This window comes from Cucurbitaria berberidis (assembly GCF_010015615.1).
Source record: "Cucurbitaria berberidis CBS 394.84 unplaced genomic scaffold K460scaffold_1, whole genome shotgun sequence".
Lineage (NCBI taxonomy): Eukaryota > Fungi > Ascomycota > Dothideomycetes > Pleosporales > Cucurbitariaceae > Cucurbitaria > Cucurbitaria berberidis.
Window position 1 is genome coordinate 6,710,179 of NW_024468935.1, and position 14,188 is coordinate 6,724,366.

Sequence of the window (14,188 nt, forward strand, 5' to 3'; positions counted from 1 at the left end):
CTTAAACATATTGTGCAATCATGAAATCCATTATTCGCAAAACATTCATATACTCTCCACTCAACTCGAACACTAGAAGCCCAAACTATCATCAAATCACGATACATACATACAACAAAAAGTCCAGCATTTTCTTAGACTATTAGCATACTATCTCTTCGAGCGCATCATGCCCGCACACTTCGATTCTCCAATTGCCCCCAATTTCTCGCGAAGACTCTCCGAGAAGACCCTGGATACCATCAAGGAGTTCCCCAAAACAGAAAGCCCAACACAGCCCCAAACCTTCCTCTACAGCCCATCAGAAGCCTCTTTTCGCATGGACTCACCATTGCTGCCGCATATCGAGCGGCACGCCTCAGAAGACACTGCATGCAACTCCATCACAGAGGGCGCGTATCCAAGTCCCCTCCACCAACGCACCTTTCTGCACAGTCCATCAGAAGCATCATTCCACTCTCACTCATGGTCATCTTCCACCGCCGTAGAGAGGCCCAGTCCGCGCCTGACGACGCATCGGATCAGCGACTTGTTGCCCCATGAGACGGATTTCTACTACTCTGAAGGCGAAGACGACGACTATCTTGCCGAGTGGAACGTGTCGCCGCCTAGCGAGCACGTAGGGACCGAGACTGAGCCTCTGCTCGATCAGGCTAGACTGGACCTGCCAGTCATCAAGGACAAGGATTTCCCCTACTATACTGAACCGGTGCCGGTGCAGTCTGCGCGTTCTATCGCAGAGGAACGGCAGGATGATCTGAGGGTCTTGAGGAGGAAGTTAGACAAGATGAGTGCACCGCGGATGTTTTCGATTCGGGATGTTTGGAGGCAGATGTTGATGAAGGTAAAGAGGAAGACTCATGTTTAGGGGGATTTCGAGGTCTTTTGCGTCTTAGTCGGCGTGAAGCATAAGTAAGGTCTAATCTATGTAGTATGCCCCTACCCCTTGTAGCGGAAAGCCCCTTTATCCAGGAAATAAATTTTCATCTGAGCATCTTCGCTCCCTGTATTCATTCTGCGCCATGATGATTTAATCGACCATGGAAGCTGTATGCATCAACGCTTCGTCTGCATAGCGATACCCAACTAACTGAACGCCGATCGGAGCATCGTTGTAGAGCTCAGGTCCAGTATCTATAACGTTGGGGAGACGTAAAAATCAGCTTTCATGATCTTCAAAGGATTTGAGGGGAGGGAGAGTGCATACAAAGACTGTACATGCGAGCATCTTCGGCGCCGTATACAGCATTGCTAACATCATCAGCGAGGTCGGACTCGCGCACTGTGTCAACAGGGATGACGACTGCCGGGTAATCGAGATAGTTCCACAGGCCGGTGTAGGAGGCTGTGGTCCATTTGTCGAGAGGGAGGGCTGTGTGCGGTGCCGGCGGCATAAGTATCGCATCGATACCGGTGCTGCGGAAGAGCTGTAGGTACTGTCGCGCTGCGGCTTGACGGCGCACGTTGAGATCAAAGAAACCGCGCAGGTTGGTGCCTGTCATGGAGAGAAGGCCAAGAGCTTTGAGGGAGGGGACCTCCGGCTCGCCTGTACGAGCGAAGAGTTCAGAGTAATTCTAAAAAAGGGCTCAGCGTTAGCTTGGGTGCGCCAAGGGTGGTGAGATAGGTTTCCCTGCGAACTTACTTCGGCTCCTAACAGGGTGAAGTACTTGATCAGGTCGCCATAGTGCTCTTTGACGTTTGGTAAAGTAATGGGGAAGATATCAATATTGTCGCTCTTCTGGAGAAGATCTGCAGTTTTTTTCAAGCCACGCCGGACCGGTGGTGAAGGGGTGTACATTCCGTCATCGAGTAACAGGCCGATTCGGACTTTATCTTTAGGTGGTAGATTCGTCCATGGCACCGATATGACAGCGCTGTCGTATCGCCAAGTCTCCGCCTGCATTGTAGTTTTCAGGAACAGAACTATGTCTCGGAGCGAAGTTGCCATGGGCCCAACAGTCGAGCGCACCCCATCCGTCCCGGGAGTAGTCAGATCTCTTACGCCACCATGCGGTACTATGCCCACACTTGGTCTGAATCCGTAGATTCCGTTACAGACTGAAGGGACGCGAATACTTCCGCCAATGTCTGTGCCAACGCCGAGAACACTCCCTCGGAGGGCGAGAAGAGCGCCTTCGCCACCTGTGCTCCCACCAGCCGTCAATGCAGTATTGCGAGGATTCAATGTCCTGCCGAAAACGTTGTCGCTGTCACCGGTCATGATCGACTGAGGGAGATTGGTTTTGCAGTATAGTACAGCGCCCAGATCAAGTAGCATTGCTGCAGTTCCACTGTCTTCTTTTGCGGGCTCGTTGACGAAGCATGCCAATCCGGTTGATGTGTCGTATCCCGATACTTGGAAGCTATCCTTGAGCGAGACAGGAATACCATTGAGAGGCCGGAGCGCTTTACTAGGACTGATTTGTCGCTCATGGTCAAGCTCACGGGCTCGCTCGATTGCTTTGTCGAAAAATATCTCCGTTAGGCAGTTGGTCTGGAGCAAGAGTGAGCTGGTCAACGAGATGATAGCAAGATTGTGGTAAAGTATACGAACCAGCTGATGAGCAATGGCAGCCCTTTTGCAAAAGGCGACCGTAACCTGCTCCGCAGACCATTCGCCGCCTTTGAGCTTCTCCAACAGCGCCGTGGCGTCAAAATTGGAGGTGATGTTATGCTCCACATCGCTCAAGACCCCGCAGGTCGACGGTACGTCCATGAAGTTGGTGGCTCCATGGTGGCTCTTAGGAAGAAGCCACTCTTTAGGGATTTTGCTATGGCGCTGCATATTTTTTTCGGCAGAAATGATCTGATAATCCTTGAGAACTTCCGACATCTTGATTTCTTCCGCTCCCAGAATGAGTTGATAAAGGAGCTAGAATAGTTGATGACAATGTGAAATTTCTCATTATTAACGTAGCGAACGTCGCCATACTTATAGTGCAAAGATTTGCATCTCATGTCTTGAATTCGCACTAGGTAGAGTGCTGTGATGAAGTCAGACGAAATCGAAGGACTAAGGAAAGCCTCCGGTTCCGGTTCCGGTTCCCGCTCTGGAGTGCTCGTGTGGTCATGGTACAGGGTTGGAACTGATACCGAACGCTATCCTCATCCAAGTTGGTACCAATCAGCCATCATGATTGTAATTCTTATATTCATAGGTGTTTGTGTTGTCCACCGTGAAACCGGGCATTAGTCGTTCTACACCGGCCCGAACCTGCCCAATTCAGCCTAGTGTGGCAACCTGCTCTTCAATCACCTCAACGAATCCGACTCTCAAACTACACGTTATTTGACATCTTAAACTGCGAACAGTTGCCGCCAACTTTCTTAATCATATATTCCGCTTCTCTACCAAGCGATTGGTACCGTAACTCATCAAAGGGTCTTATCTCTTTCCTCGCCCTGGAAGATTCATTGTCATCACAAACATCTCCGCACTCAAAGCACATTCACAGAACCAGCGATAGCTCAACTAGGGCTTAGACGCTTTGGAGTCGCCCCCTTTCGAGCTAGAATCTACCCGGCCTGTCTGATCAAGGAAATTGAATGGCAATCACTAAAACCCGGAACCGGGGTTCTAGGAGTGCATGCGATCGATGCTACCAACTTAAGGAACGCTGCGAGCGTGCGTCGACCTCCTCTTCTTGTGAAAGATGTAATAGACTGGATCAGGTCTGTTTGACGGTCCGCCCAGTACTACCGACAGGACGCCAAACAAGTCGTCGAAACCCCTCAGCCCCTCAAATGGCATCGAGTTCTACAACTAGCATGCATTTTATGCCTTATGTCGGCTCGTGGCTGCGGGAAGCCCCTGATTTGAGCCCAAAGGAGAGAGATCTGCTGATGTTTCTTCTGGGCGATTCTCACACCCAGCAGTATTCTGTCGTCAGCCCCCGCTTCAAAGATGCACAGCAGGTTTCATTTGCCGGCCCATTGCCAGCTGCTTGGCCAATCCTCAAGGATTCATACCTTGCCTATGCTGGTGTACTAAAGTCACTTCACCCCGATTGCGCAACGGAAGCGGGTGGTGACTTCAATCTCCGCCACGTAACTTCCGCCATGATAGTGTTGCATAGCCTTCCCATTACCAAAATAGAAGACGCAGAGCTATGTCTTACACTAGGATTTGCGTTGGCATTCTCTGTCTACGCAGTCATTGGTGTAGGTATCTCCGACATCTGCCACTATTGCCTCAGTGTTACAAGGCCATTCATTGAGGCTGCCGATGTGGATCCAGAAACGGACGCTCGCATAAGCTTTCTCGTGCTATTAGAGACCATGGAATGCCTAGTCCACCGTCGAAACCCGACTTTGAGAATCCAGTCGCGAGCCACTCGAAGTGTGGACCGCTATCTTGGGCTCTGTCTCCCCTTGTTACCGTATTATTACGATCTTTGCATCATCAGCCACTCGTTGGTCAATAGCACTGGCGCCAGTCTCGTAGGCCTTCAACAGCAGCTCGAAGAGATTCAAGCTCATGTGGACAAGTGGCAGCCATCTCAACCAGAGAGATTCGTCCATGAATTTAGTACGGTTGAAGTTATCAATCTCCTCACGCAAGCTAGGGTTTTTCGACTAGGAGCGCTTCTAATGATTCATCGTTTACAACACACGTTTGGACAGGAGGATAGCCAGGCAGATATCTGGTCACGCGAGGTGATGATGGAACTTGAGCTGGCTCAACGAATATCAAACCAGCCGGTTCGATTTGTTACCCTACCATTCATCATTGCGGCGGTCGAAATTCGAGATCCCGCTGAACGAATCAAAGTGGTTCGGAATGTAGATGAATATGTTGATCAATTTACGCCCGTCGTGTAAAAGGCGACCAAGACATTTTTGTCGCGAGTTTGGCACGAGCGTGACGTACAAAGAAATAGCTCTTGGTTGGATTCGATTCACAAACCATGTGTTGTATTGGACTCTATAGTAGGCTCTTTCTCGAGTTAATCAATTTGAGATATGAAAACAATCCCGATAGGAATTTTACTCTATAAAGGTACCTGGGTGTCTGAAAGTGCATGCATGGCTTTTTATCAAAGCAGAAATTGTACAATTCAATCTCTCCGCACACCATGAAGTCAAAGTAGCTCTCACGTTTTTCGGGACTTAGCGAGGGACGTTAGTTTTGCATATTGGTTGGGCTCGCGATCTTGTTCGTGTCATTTTTCATTGTGTATTTTCCGAACCATTAATTATTACGTAGGATCCAGCAACAGCATCTCACACATTGTGCACACATGATTACGACCAGCTTTTGCTATTTGCATTGTAAGAAATATTCTATGCTGTTAGTAACATGTAGTAGGCATACAACCATCTGCGCGATCTAACCCAACTCAACTACACACCAAATCAGATAATATTCCAAACAGTTGTTCCAGGTCACCGAGAATCTACCTTGGGAGGTAAAGGTGATACTAAGTTCTAATCACGAGTACACGGCGTAGTTTATATAAAAAGAAATCTTTCTTGATAATTAGGATACGCATCGCAGCCTCTCAAACATGTCGTCTCGTGCCTCCTTATGGAGCCGTGGGCAGAGTCTGAGTGGGCACAGCAACTCATCCACCTCCTCTGGACTCCCCGGTGACGAGTTCCACACTCTTCAAAAGCGCCAGACCCGTGACCGACTAGAGGCTCATTTCTCCCATCACGGAAGTTCAACCCGTTCACACCCACGCACATCTTACCAAGATGTATTTCTCCCGCAGGATGATCGCGTGCGAATATCAGAAGTGAAAAACGCCACGCGGCGAGCGCTAGGATCTAGCTTCGACTTCACTGATGGCGGGTATAGTCGTACTAAGCGTGTTGACAGCCTCAAAACGCCCCACGCGGCCGGGAGTCGACGGGGTGGCAGTAAGTACGATGAACCTATTCCGCAGAAGTATCTTGATGAGTACCACAAGCGGTCGCGTGAGGACGATGAGAAGTATGACGCTGACCAATACAAGGCAGATTTTACGTCTTTTGCACGGTGGCGTACGCACGATGTTCTAGATGTTAATAATGGAGCGATTCGTCCACCGAATTCATATCGCGAAACCGCTCATTCCTCTGCGCACTTAAGGAGCATGGACAGCGTCATGGATGACAAGCGCGAAGTTGCTCGACCTCCACTTGTGAGTAAATTTAGCTTCGATAGTGATATGGCTGGTAAGCGTACTTACTTCCGGTGTCATTAAGGGTGACAGTACTGAAAGTACACCCTTACAGAATGGCGAAACTCGGTAGGTATTCCTGGGGCGTAGGCGCTGTTTGGATTCCATTTTGTTAGGAAACCCACACATACTTCTGAGTATCCGACTAACTCTCCTGACATATTTGGCTGATCCATGGATATGGTTCGGTTCTAGTAAAACTCCTGGGCTGGTTCCCATGTGATTAGTTTTGAAGAGTAATTGTAATGAACGAGTTACGACCTTTATGTTTTCAGAATACCCCTATGACTCTACCGTCCCTCGAGCCGATGCGGGCGCCATGTAGATGGGATCATGAATCTCTGTGATATGATACGCGCTCTATTACTACCCGACATTCCCAAGTATGCCGACGTACACCCACTCTCCATTGTTTTGTACCTGCCATCGACTCGCACAAATGCAACTTTCTCCATCACCACCCTCTGTTTTGACTTCGAGGCGCCACTCCTTCAGAGATGGATCCCACATCCAGTCTTCCCAAGCTCCTAACATTTCCGCCGCTGTATCTGGCATTAGGTTCGCGTCTGCCATGCTCACATATTCCCACACGCCTCTTACTTCATTTAACTTCCACTGTGAGAGGTAAACGTAAGTATTTTGTCTTGGAAGGTATGTGTAGAACTCATGCCAGGCTGGATCCCAAGACCATGAGTAGGTTGAAAATAATGACTGTGGCGTCATGTGACAAGACGGATAGGTAGAGGTGATTATGTGGGCGAGCAAGTTGATCGCAGTGGACAGATCCGATATTTCAAGGATGGTAGGGGTGGACGTGGCTGATTGTCGTGTTGGCGCGTGCCATTGTCCGCGTGAACGGAGCTGGTTTTCTAAAGTGCTGAGATGCTCCTCTAATTTTTTCAGCTGGGACTGGACTTCATTGCTAACAGACGTTAGCCTTAAGGCGACCGGCGCACTGTCGTCTCGCAATTCCTACTATAATCAACTAGCCGAAGAGGTGTGAGGTGGGGATAGGAAAACGAACGAGGCTCATCGGCGTGAGAAAGACTTCCGGGCGGCCAGTTTCAATGTCTGTCTGGAAGCTTTGTATCGCTTGCTGAAGCGAAACGATAGCTTCCGTAAAATGCGCCGCTCTGTCATCATTTGCCGATGCTGAAGCCATGGCCAAGCTAACTGAAAAATGCTTGGTATTCTAAAGATTCAATACATTTGATACGAAGAGGATAGAGTGTCGAATCACAATATCGCGAAATTGGAGTTTCGCGGTTCCGTGATGTGGCGGGGCGGATACGAGTTTCAAGTTCCAATCGCTTTCCTGATGGTTCCGGAGAGGTATAGATTACACATGCGTGCTCTTAGCCTCAGCGATGCTTTATTATGACAAGCACTGCGTAATATGTAAGCATCGGGTATCTTCTTGGGTGTTTAACGATGTGTGGTTATCTCGCGTCATGTGGAGGCTTGCGCGATGCTAGTTCTGGTCTGCATAAGCGCTAGTGCTTCGTTCAGCCTAGCATAGATCTGCGCCTCAGCCCTAACTGCTTCTAACCAGCGGCATATTTTGGTACATTGCCTATTCCGGTAATCATGCGAGCTATGGGGACCGCGAGAGAGGAGCTCGCACGTAGAAGTTGGTGGCTTGTGTGCGTACGGCCTCCAACAATGAATCCACAGGAACCATAGCGGAACTCTATAAGAGGAGCTCGCTGGTAGGGACAAATGCCATCTCGTTGTCATCATCTCAATCTCTTCAAGTTTTTTTTTACTTCCCTGGATACTATTGGTTCTGGAATTACCGTCTTCCATCATGGCTCCTACGCACTCGCTACTCCTTTCATCGCTAGTCACCATACCATCCCTAGTCGCACTCATATCCGCCTACCCTACAAAAGGGCACGAGCTTGATGGCTTCCCCCCGGAAAACAGCGTGGCTTCCTCCATCTCATGGAGTGATTGCCCTCCTGAGCTCGGTGCCCCTAAGGCTCTTCAATGCGCCACTTTCTCCGTTCCTATAGATTGGGACAAGCCATACGGCGAGCACTTCGATCTCGGACTCGTTAAGCTGCCCGCTGCGCCCTCAAACAACACCTCCAAGATCGGCTCTTTATTCATAAATCCTGGAGGACCTGGTGGACGCGCATCGGAGTTGGTCGCACAGGTCGCCATGGGTGCGCTCCAGGCTGAGGAATTCCTGGCTAGTTTTGATATCATTGGACTGGATCCCAGAGGTGTCGGGCTGAGCAAGCAGATGGAGTGTGACATGAGTATCTACGCGGAGAGGGTGAGCTTGTATCCGCAAAATGAGGAAGAGTTTGAGCAGTTGGTGAGCAAGAACAAGAGGCTTGGAGAGTCGTGTCGGGAGAAAACTGGACCATTGCTTGAGCACATGGACACAATTAGGTAAGTTCCCAAGTGTCCAAGAGCGAGATGATGTAGTAGAGAGTGCTGACATCCAATGAAAGCGCGGCCAAAGACCATGAAGCAGTTCGCGTAGCTCTGGGCAACGAGCCCATCAACTTCCTGGGCATATCGTACGGCACGCAACTCGGCGCACAATACGCGGATCTTTTCCCTAATAACATCCGTACACTGGTCCTCGACGGAGTCGTGCAGCACTCAGATTCCGAAGCAGCAAATGTTCTCACTGAAGCATATTCCTACAACCTTGGGTTGACCCACTTCTTCGAGTGGGCGGGCAAGAACGAGAGCTCAGCACTCAAGGGCCAAGATGTAGAAGCGCTCTGGACATCACTCTTAACGAACGCATCGAAGACACCTATCCCCGCGCCATCATGCAACGTCACCGAGTGTCGCGCCGACGTGAATGCTGAGGAAATACGCTTCAACGCACAACACTTCCTCGCGTTTGCAGGCAGAGATACCGGTCTCGGCTCATCCTGGGAACTATTGTCGTCTGCCCTTTACAATGCAACCAAAGGCGACGCCTCCGCACTCTCCACGTCCTTCTCTGACCCAACTGCCATCTCGTTCCTCGGAATCGGGTGCCTCGACTGGACACATTTCACCTCCCTTACCCTTCCTTCCCTCCTCGCCAAAGAGGCCATGGCAACTGGCTACACTCCCTTCACAAGGGGTGCATCGCAAACTTGGAGCTTACAAAACGCGTGTCTTGGATGGCCTATAGAAGTGAAGAATGTGCCAAAGAAGCTGAATATTAAGACCAAGACAACGGTGTTGATGGTACAGAGTACTTTTGACCCGGAGACGGGACTCCCGTGGGCGCTGGGTATGTTGGAGGAAATTGATAACAAAGTACTGCTTTTGCGGGAAGGAGATGGACATGCGAGCTTTGCGCTAGGTGGGGAAGCGACGAAGGTTGTTATTGAGTATTTCATCACTGGAAAGGCGCCCAAGGACGGCCTTGTTGTGAGCTCCTAAGGGCGTGTCATAAGACCGGGTGTATGTCATATGGAATACCTATTGTTTGTGATAAGGTTGTATTGTAATTGAAACGGTATCCTTTTATCTAGATTCTGGGGCGTAGGCGTCTAGAAATCTTGTTGTATTCCATCTGAATTACTGCAAATCCCGAATGCCAAGGAGAATGTGCTCATGAATTTGTCTGGGCTCAGGGTAAAATTGATGACTCTTTTATTTAAGACAGAATACTCACAGGGCGGCGAGGAGAGCAAAGTTCTTATCGACAGTACGGACACATGGTTCACCAAGTCACAACTCTAGAAGTAAATAAAGGTAAATTAATCAATGGAAGATGCGAAAGGGTATATACAGCCACAACGTCCGACTAGCTCTCCTTGCTCCAACTCGAATAGATCCGCTCAACTTCCATCATCTATTCCCCACTATACACCCATGTTGATCCACAACAAAGTTGCTCTACAAGAAGAGTGCAACAACACCGGCGGCACCCATCATCATGCCACCAACCTTCAATCCGCTAGCAGCGCCAGTGAACTCAGGGGGAGGTGCGTGGTAGGCGCCAGTGCCAGAGGGCGAAGCAGTGCCGGAGGGACGGATGGGGTATCCAGTGCCAGCGGCGGGAGGAGTGGGGTACTTGCCGCCCTTGGGGACAGTAGGATATCCAGTACCGCTGGGGACGGGGACCTTGACCGAGGGAACGACGGGGTAGCCGGTGGTCGGGTAGGGAGCCGGGGCGGTAGGTGGGTGGGCGGCAGGAGCAGTGGGAGTGTGCTTGCGGGTCCTGTTTGGTTTGTTAGAAGGATTGCGTGATGGAGAAGTGTTCCGTGCGGGGGACGTACTCAGTCACAGTAACAGTGACAAGAGCGCAAGTCTCAGCTGCGCTGTACTGGACAGCAGAGACGGCAGCGACAAGGGTAGCGGCGATGGCGAAGAAACGCATTTTGAATGATGATGATTTCGTAAGTTTGAGAAGAGGGTATCAAGAGTCGTAGAGTTAAAAGATGGTAAAGACCGTGTTTGTTTTAGAGAGCGTGTTTAAATGAGTGACTACAGTAAATACTGTGAAAATGTGAGTTTGCAGAATGGATAGAAGAAAGAGGATGCTGCTGCTGGCTTTATGTCTTATAGCGACCTGATATTAAAGGAAATAACGCGCGACTTAGGCGAGCGACTCCTGCCCATAGTCCTGCCGTCCAGCTCCTCAATCGGTGGTTGTCCCGCGCATAGCGAAGTCTAGAATTAACCAGGAATCCGACCCCTGGAGCATCCTTGAGGATGTGAGGTGGTGTCACTGGTGTGCAATTAAGCGTGTAGCGACAGCGGAAATTTGGCTTTATGAGTTTAGCCCAAAGGGTTAGGTGATGTGCTTGGCAGAAATAGTGCAAGCCTCACAGCACGTAAGTATTGGTGGAGGGGTTACGTGCGCGTGGCGCTTCAAAGGGGCTATTTGCAAGTCGCTTATTTTTCTCACGAGGCTGGTGATCTTCCACAATGTTTGGTTTACGAGATCTAACGACAACTAAGATGTTCGAACGTTGTTTGACGATCGATAGGAACACGAAGGAACATGTTAACATTGTGCAATCTTGATAGGCGGCAGACGGCGATCACTTCATGTTCTTGTAACAACAATCTGTATTTGCGGGTACCCGTGCGTGGACTAGCTGGGGGGTCTAGCTAGGGTTGGAGATGAACGTCTGAGTCGGCGGGGAAATGTTCCCGTACCATAATTTGCCACATAAGGTTGTGCGTTCCTGCTCATGAACATGCGGTGGATTGTTTGAAACAAACAACTCAGGAGATGCTTGGCTTCCACATGTGTAGGCGATTGAAAGCTGACTTCGATACAATCAACTTTGCGCGTTATATTCTGCAAAACACAACCGCGTGCGCTAAAATACGGAAAATCTAGAATATGGGGTATTGCTGCAAACACCTAAATATAACGTGCAGCATCAAAAAGGGCAAAGCTTTGGTACATGAGGACTGGCTGGTTGCACTAGCTTTGCTTCCCCTTGCGAGCCATATGCTCGCCTTCGATATTGGCCAGTCCATCCCAACAATATTGTTTCCCACCAGGCTCTACTTCACCCTACCCATGATCGGATCATCAGGGACATCGTCTGGAATAGGATCTGCAGCCTTCGCCTTCACCGCATTCAGCATGCTTCTTTCAAAGTCATCTCTTGACCTAAGCACAGCTTCAACCCAACTGATATGCACATCCCGGTAGTTGCGTTTGAACTCTTCAAACGCAAAAGGCACCTGGCTTTTGTCGCTCTCGAGCAACTTGAGGAAGAACTCCACCGCGCGCCAGCGCTGTTTGATCTCCTGCCCCTGCCCTCCATACGTGCTGAAGAACTCGAAAGCGGTAATGAGATCATCCTTCATCTTCGCCGCAAACTGATCCGTCCGCCTGAACTTCGCGCCCTTATTGCGGACTGCTGACAGGTACTGGACGAGAAGTTCGTCGGCGAGGGAGTCGATCATTAGATCCCTCAACGACCGATGCACTTGCTGTTCGTAGTCGCTAAGGTAGTCTTTAAACGTAATAATGATGGACGCCATATCCGTCCTCGAATACCACTCTGGGGTGAAAAACTTGGAGAGGATAGGCTTGAAGTCTGTAAGGAAAATGAGTTGGCAGAAAATTTGTATACAGCGTGACGAGATATCGATGTAGCCATTCTTGAGTTCCTCCACTTGGCTGGCTAATCTGTCGCTCATATACGTTTGCGAGACGAGGGGGGTGATTTCGCGCTCAAAGACGGTGACAAACGATGCGCGTCCGTTTGCGTCTTCTTCGTCGTCAATACAAATGATTTGGTTGTTGGCGATGGCGATGAGCCATTCTTGGAAGACAGCTACGCCTTCGCCATCTAAGGTGGGATCTGGTCCGGTATACTTGTCTCTTTCTTCATCTATGAGCTGGGTCCATACGCGCTGTCGTGTGATGAGGGCGCGGAACATGGAGTCCACGACGCCTTCAGCGACATCAGTGCGCTCGCTACTAGCAGCCACGGAGAGATTCTGGCTAAGCAGTGTCCATACATCGCCGAGCGATCTCGTCTGGAAGATGCCGTCTGGATTAACCTCGTACGCAGTCCTGTCTTGATCTAGGAAACTCTTTTTGTCTTGGGTGTTAATGCGATCCATGTATTGGTCAACCGCCTGAATGATGACCTGTCGGTAAGTACGGATCAGCTCCGCACTGCGGTTGTCGATGACGTGTGGTTGCAACTCCTCTTCTGAAAAGCCGAGCTTGTTCATCTTCGCGTAGTACTTGTCCACCCAGTTAATGACAGCCAGCAGATACTGTGGTCCCAAGCCCTCATCCTCAGCGAAGCTCATCAAGAGGTCGTGCATCTGCTTGTGATAGATGTTCGTGTATGTTTCGAGTATCTTCCACTTCTTGGGCATGAGGTTGACCATGCCTAATTTGACCGTATTGAGATTGTTGAAGTACCACTTAAAGTACTTGTCAATCTTCTCTGGATCTTCTTGAAAGTTCTCTTTCGCTTCCTCCATCTGCGCGTGACAAACATATTCAATCGACTTGATGAATTTGTCTTTGTAACCACGAATCTCTTTCGGCCCTTGGGTGATAGACTTGAATCGAGAAGCAAGGTCCTTGTATTCGCGTTGGGCATCCTGGAGGGCCTGTACCTTTTTGTCTGTCTTCTCCTCCTCTTCTACGATGACTGCTAGGCGCACGACCATGCCATCATTGCCAGACTGAACCAGCTCAATTAGGTTTATGCATGCCTCTCCAATGTGTTTGTCGAACCACTCAATCACTTCGTCTAGGCGTGCGAAGAGGTCCTGCACGGTAACGCCGTTTTCCAGGGCAAGGTTATCGATGAGCTCGGTCGATGCGTCGTCGGTGTTCTTGATCTGATCCATGGCTTCGTCGCGTATATCTCGTAGCTGTGTCAAGCCGTAGTGTATCTGCAGCAAGTGTGGCTGGTTGGCAGGGTCCTCGTCGTCCTGACCCAGCAGCATGTCGAGATTCTCGAGGCGCTCCTCAAACGTTTGGATATCGGACCGCATCTTCTCGACCGACTCGAAGTTCTTGTGCGTCTGCGCAACCAGGTTGATGTGCGGGAAGTCCTGGATCATGTTCTGGGCCTCGGCGCATAGCTTATCTATCTTCATCATCTCATCTTTGATCAGGTTGACGGTGCGCTGTCCTTCGGTGATGCTGCTCATGCCCGACTGGGTCAGCTCCAGCTGCTCCTTCAGCCCATGGCGTAATTGCCCGTCTACGGCGGCCTTCTTGCGCGTGAATTCGGCTTTGAGGGCGGGGATCTTCTCGAGGTCCTCGGGGTGCCGCAACAGCTCCGCGAGCTTCACCGTCGCAGACTCGACGTCGCCCATGGTTCCGAGGAGGTCAATTCGGCGGTTGTATGCCCATCGTAGACGTAGAGGCGGCGCGAACGAAGCGAGTAGGGCGAGTAGACGTTATTCGCAACCCTAGATTTGTCACACGAGACTATTGGCGTCGTGGATAGCCTGGAGTTGATGGTGAATGCAGGGAGGTGGTTAGCGTCGGCGGAAGCGTAGTGCGGGCAAAAAGTTCCCCGCCGCCACTCCCTCGACCCAGGACTCACTCTGTCACACAT

At 50.2% G+C, this 14,188-nt stretch overlaps 8 protein-coding genes across 8 annotated transcripts; 4 read left to right on the forward strand and 4 right to left on the reverse strand.

Moving 5' to 3' along the window:
- The first annotated feature begins 52 nt into the window (after nt 1-52).
- On the forward strand, nt 53-949 carry K460DRAFT_45491 (uncharacterized protein). Its single transcript, XM_040938439.1, has one exon. The coding sequence runs from the start codon at nt 170-172 to the stop codon at nt 866-868; it is 699 nt and encodes a 232-aa protein (XP_040794578.1). The 5' UTR covers nt 53-169; the 3' UTR covers nt 869-949.
- Nucleotides 888-2,902, reverse strand: K460DRAFT_325512 (amidase). Its single transcript, XM_040930593.1, has 4 exons — nt 2,555-2,902; nt 1,643-2,494; nt 1,208-1,574; nt 888-1,134 (listed from the first exon to the last, which is right to left on the reverse strand). Exons 1-4 carry the CDS (start codon nt 2,831-2,833, stop codon nt 1,031-1,033), a joined length of 1,602 nt encoding a protein of 533 aa, XP_040794579.1. The 5' UTR covers nt 2,834-2,902; the 3' UTR covers nt 888-1,030.
- Nucleotides 2,903-3,296: 394 nt separating this feature from the next.
- K460DRAFT_362787 (uncharacterized protein) lies at nt 3,297-5,133 on the forward strand. Its single transcript, XM_040932705.1, has one exon. It carries the CDS (start codon nt 3,745-3,747, stop codon nt 4,819-4,821), a length of 1,077 nt encoding a protein of 358 aa, XP_040794580.1. The 5' UTR covers nt 3,297-3,744; the 3' UTR covers nt 4,822-5,133.
- A 374-nt stretch (nt 5,134-5,507) lies between these two features.
- K460DRAFT_413497 (uncharacterized protein) lies at nt 5,508-6,254 on the forward strand (the record flags this gene model as incomplete). Its single annotated transcript, XM_040937612.1, has 2 exons — nt 5,508-6,159; nt 6,220-6,254. The coding sequence occupies 2 exons, from the start codon at nt 5,508-5,510 to the stop codon at nt 6,252-6,254; spliced, it is 687 nt and encodes a 228-aa protein (XP_040794581.1).
- Nucleotides 6,255-6,420: 166 nt separating this feature from the next.
- K460DRAFT_325514 (uncharacterized protein) lies at nt 6,421-7,573 on the reverse strand. The gene is made up of 2 exons (XM_040930594.1): nt 7,189-7,573; nt 6,421-7,136 (listed from the first exon to the last, which is right to left on the reverse strand). Exons 1-2 carry the CDS (start codon nt 7,324-7,326, stop codon nt 6,531-6,533), a joined length of 744 nt encoding a protein of 247 aa, XP_040794582.1. The 5' UTR covers nt 7,327-7,573; the 3' UTR covers nt 6,421-6,530.
- A 329-nt stretch (nt 7,574-7,902) lies between these two features.
- On the forward strand, nt 7,903-9,670 carry K460DRAFT_325518 (alpha/beta-hydrolase). The gene is made up of 2 exons (XM_040930595.1): nt 7,903-8,564; nt 8,627-9,670. Exons 1-2 carry the CDS (start codon nt 7,972-7,974, stop codon nt 9,561-9,563), a joined length of 1,530 nt encoding a protein of 509 aa, XP_040794583.1. The 5' UTR covers nt 7,903-7,971; the 3' UTR covers nt 9,564-9,670.
- An 87-nt stretch (nt 9,671-9,757) lies between these two features.
- On the reverse strand, nt 9,758-10,854 carry K460DRAFT_392173 (uncharacterized protein). The gene is made up of 2 exons (XM_040935867.1): nt 10,406-10,854; nt 9,758-10,347 (listed from the first exon to the last, which is right to left on the reverse strand). The coding sequence occupies exons 1-2, from the start codon at nt 10,504-10,506 to the stop codon at nt 10,023-10,025; spliced, it is 426 nt and encodes a 141-aa protein (XP_040794584.1). The 5' UTR covers nt 10,507-10,854; the 3' UTR covers nt 9,758-10,022.
- Nucleotides 10,855-11,197: 343 nt separating this feature from the next.
- Nucleotides 11,198-14,096, reverse strand: K460DRAFT_392174 (exocyst complex component Sec6). Its single transcript, XM_040935868.1, has one exon. The coding sequence runs from the start codon at nt 13,941-13,943 to the stop codon at nt 11,649-11,651; it is 2,295 nt and encodes a 764-aa protein (XP_040794585.1). The 5' UTR covers nt 13,944-14,096; the 3' UTR covers nt 11,198-11,648.
- Between the last annotated feature and the right edge of the window lie 92 nt (nt 14,097-14,188).

What these genes read in the sequence shown, in the direction of transcription:
- K460DRAFT_45491 (XM_040938439.1), top strand. Translation starts at nt 170, where the DNA reads ATGCCCGCACACTTCGATTCTCCAATTGCCCCCAATTTCTCGCGAAGA.
- K460DRAFT_325512 (XM_040930593.1), bottom strand. Translation starts at nt 2,833, where the DNA reads ATGTCGGAAGTTCTCAAGGATTATCAGATCATTTCTGCCGAAAAAAAT. An exon ending in CTGCCATTGCTCATCAGCTG is followed by an intron (nt 2,495 to 2,554) that starts GTTCGTATACTT and finishes CTCTTGCTCCAG; the next exon opens with ACCAACTGCCTAACGGAGAT. An exon ending in TGCTCGCATGTACAGTCTTT is followed by an intron (nt 1,135 to 1,207) that starts GTATGCACTCTC and finishes CCAACGTTATAG; the next exon opens with ATACTGGACCTGAGCTCTAC.
- K460DRAFT_362787 (XM_040932705.1), top strand. Translation starts at nt 3,745, where the DNA reads ATGGCATCGAGTTCTACAACTAGCATGCATTTTATGCCTTATGTCGGC.
- K460DRAFT_325514 (XM_040930594.1), bottom strand. Translation starts at nt 7,326, where the DNA reads ATGGCTTCAGCATCGGCAAATGATGACAGAGCGGCGCATTTTACGGAA. An exon ending in TTCTCACGCCGATGAGCCTC is followed by an intron (nt 7,137 to 7,188) that starts GTTCGTTTTCCT and finishes TGATTATAGTAG; the next exon opens with GAATTGCGAGACGACAGTGC.
- K460DRAFT_325518 (XM_040930595.1), top strand. Translation starts at nt 7,972, where the DNA reads ATGGCTCCTACGCACTCGCTACTCCTTTCATCGCTAGTCACCATACCA. An exon ending in GAGCACATGGACACAATTAG is followed by an intron (nt 8,565 to 8,626) that starts GTAAGTTCCCAA and finishes ATCCAATGAAAG; the next exon opens with CGCGGCCAAAGACCATGAAG.
- K460DRAFT_392173 (XM_040935867.1), bottom strand. Translation starts at nt 10,506, where the DNA reads ATGCGTTTCTTCGCCATCGCCGCTACCCTTGTCGCTGCCGTCTCTGCT. An exon ending in GTCACTGTTACTGTGACTGA is followed by an intron (nt 10,348 to 10,405) that starts GTACGTCCCCCG and finishes CAAACCAAACAG; the next exon opens with GACCCGCAAGCACACTCCCA.
- K460DRAFT_392174 (XM_040935868.1), bottom strand. Translation starts at nt 13,943, where the DNA reads ATGGGCGACGTCGAGTCTGCGACGGTGAAGCTCGCGGAGCTGTTGCGG.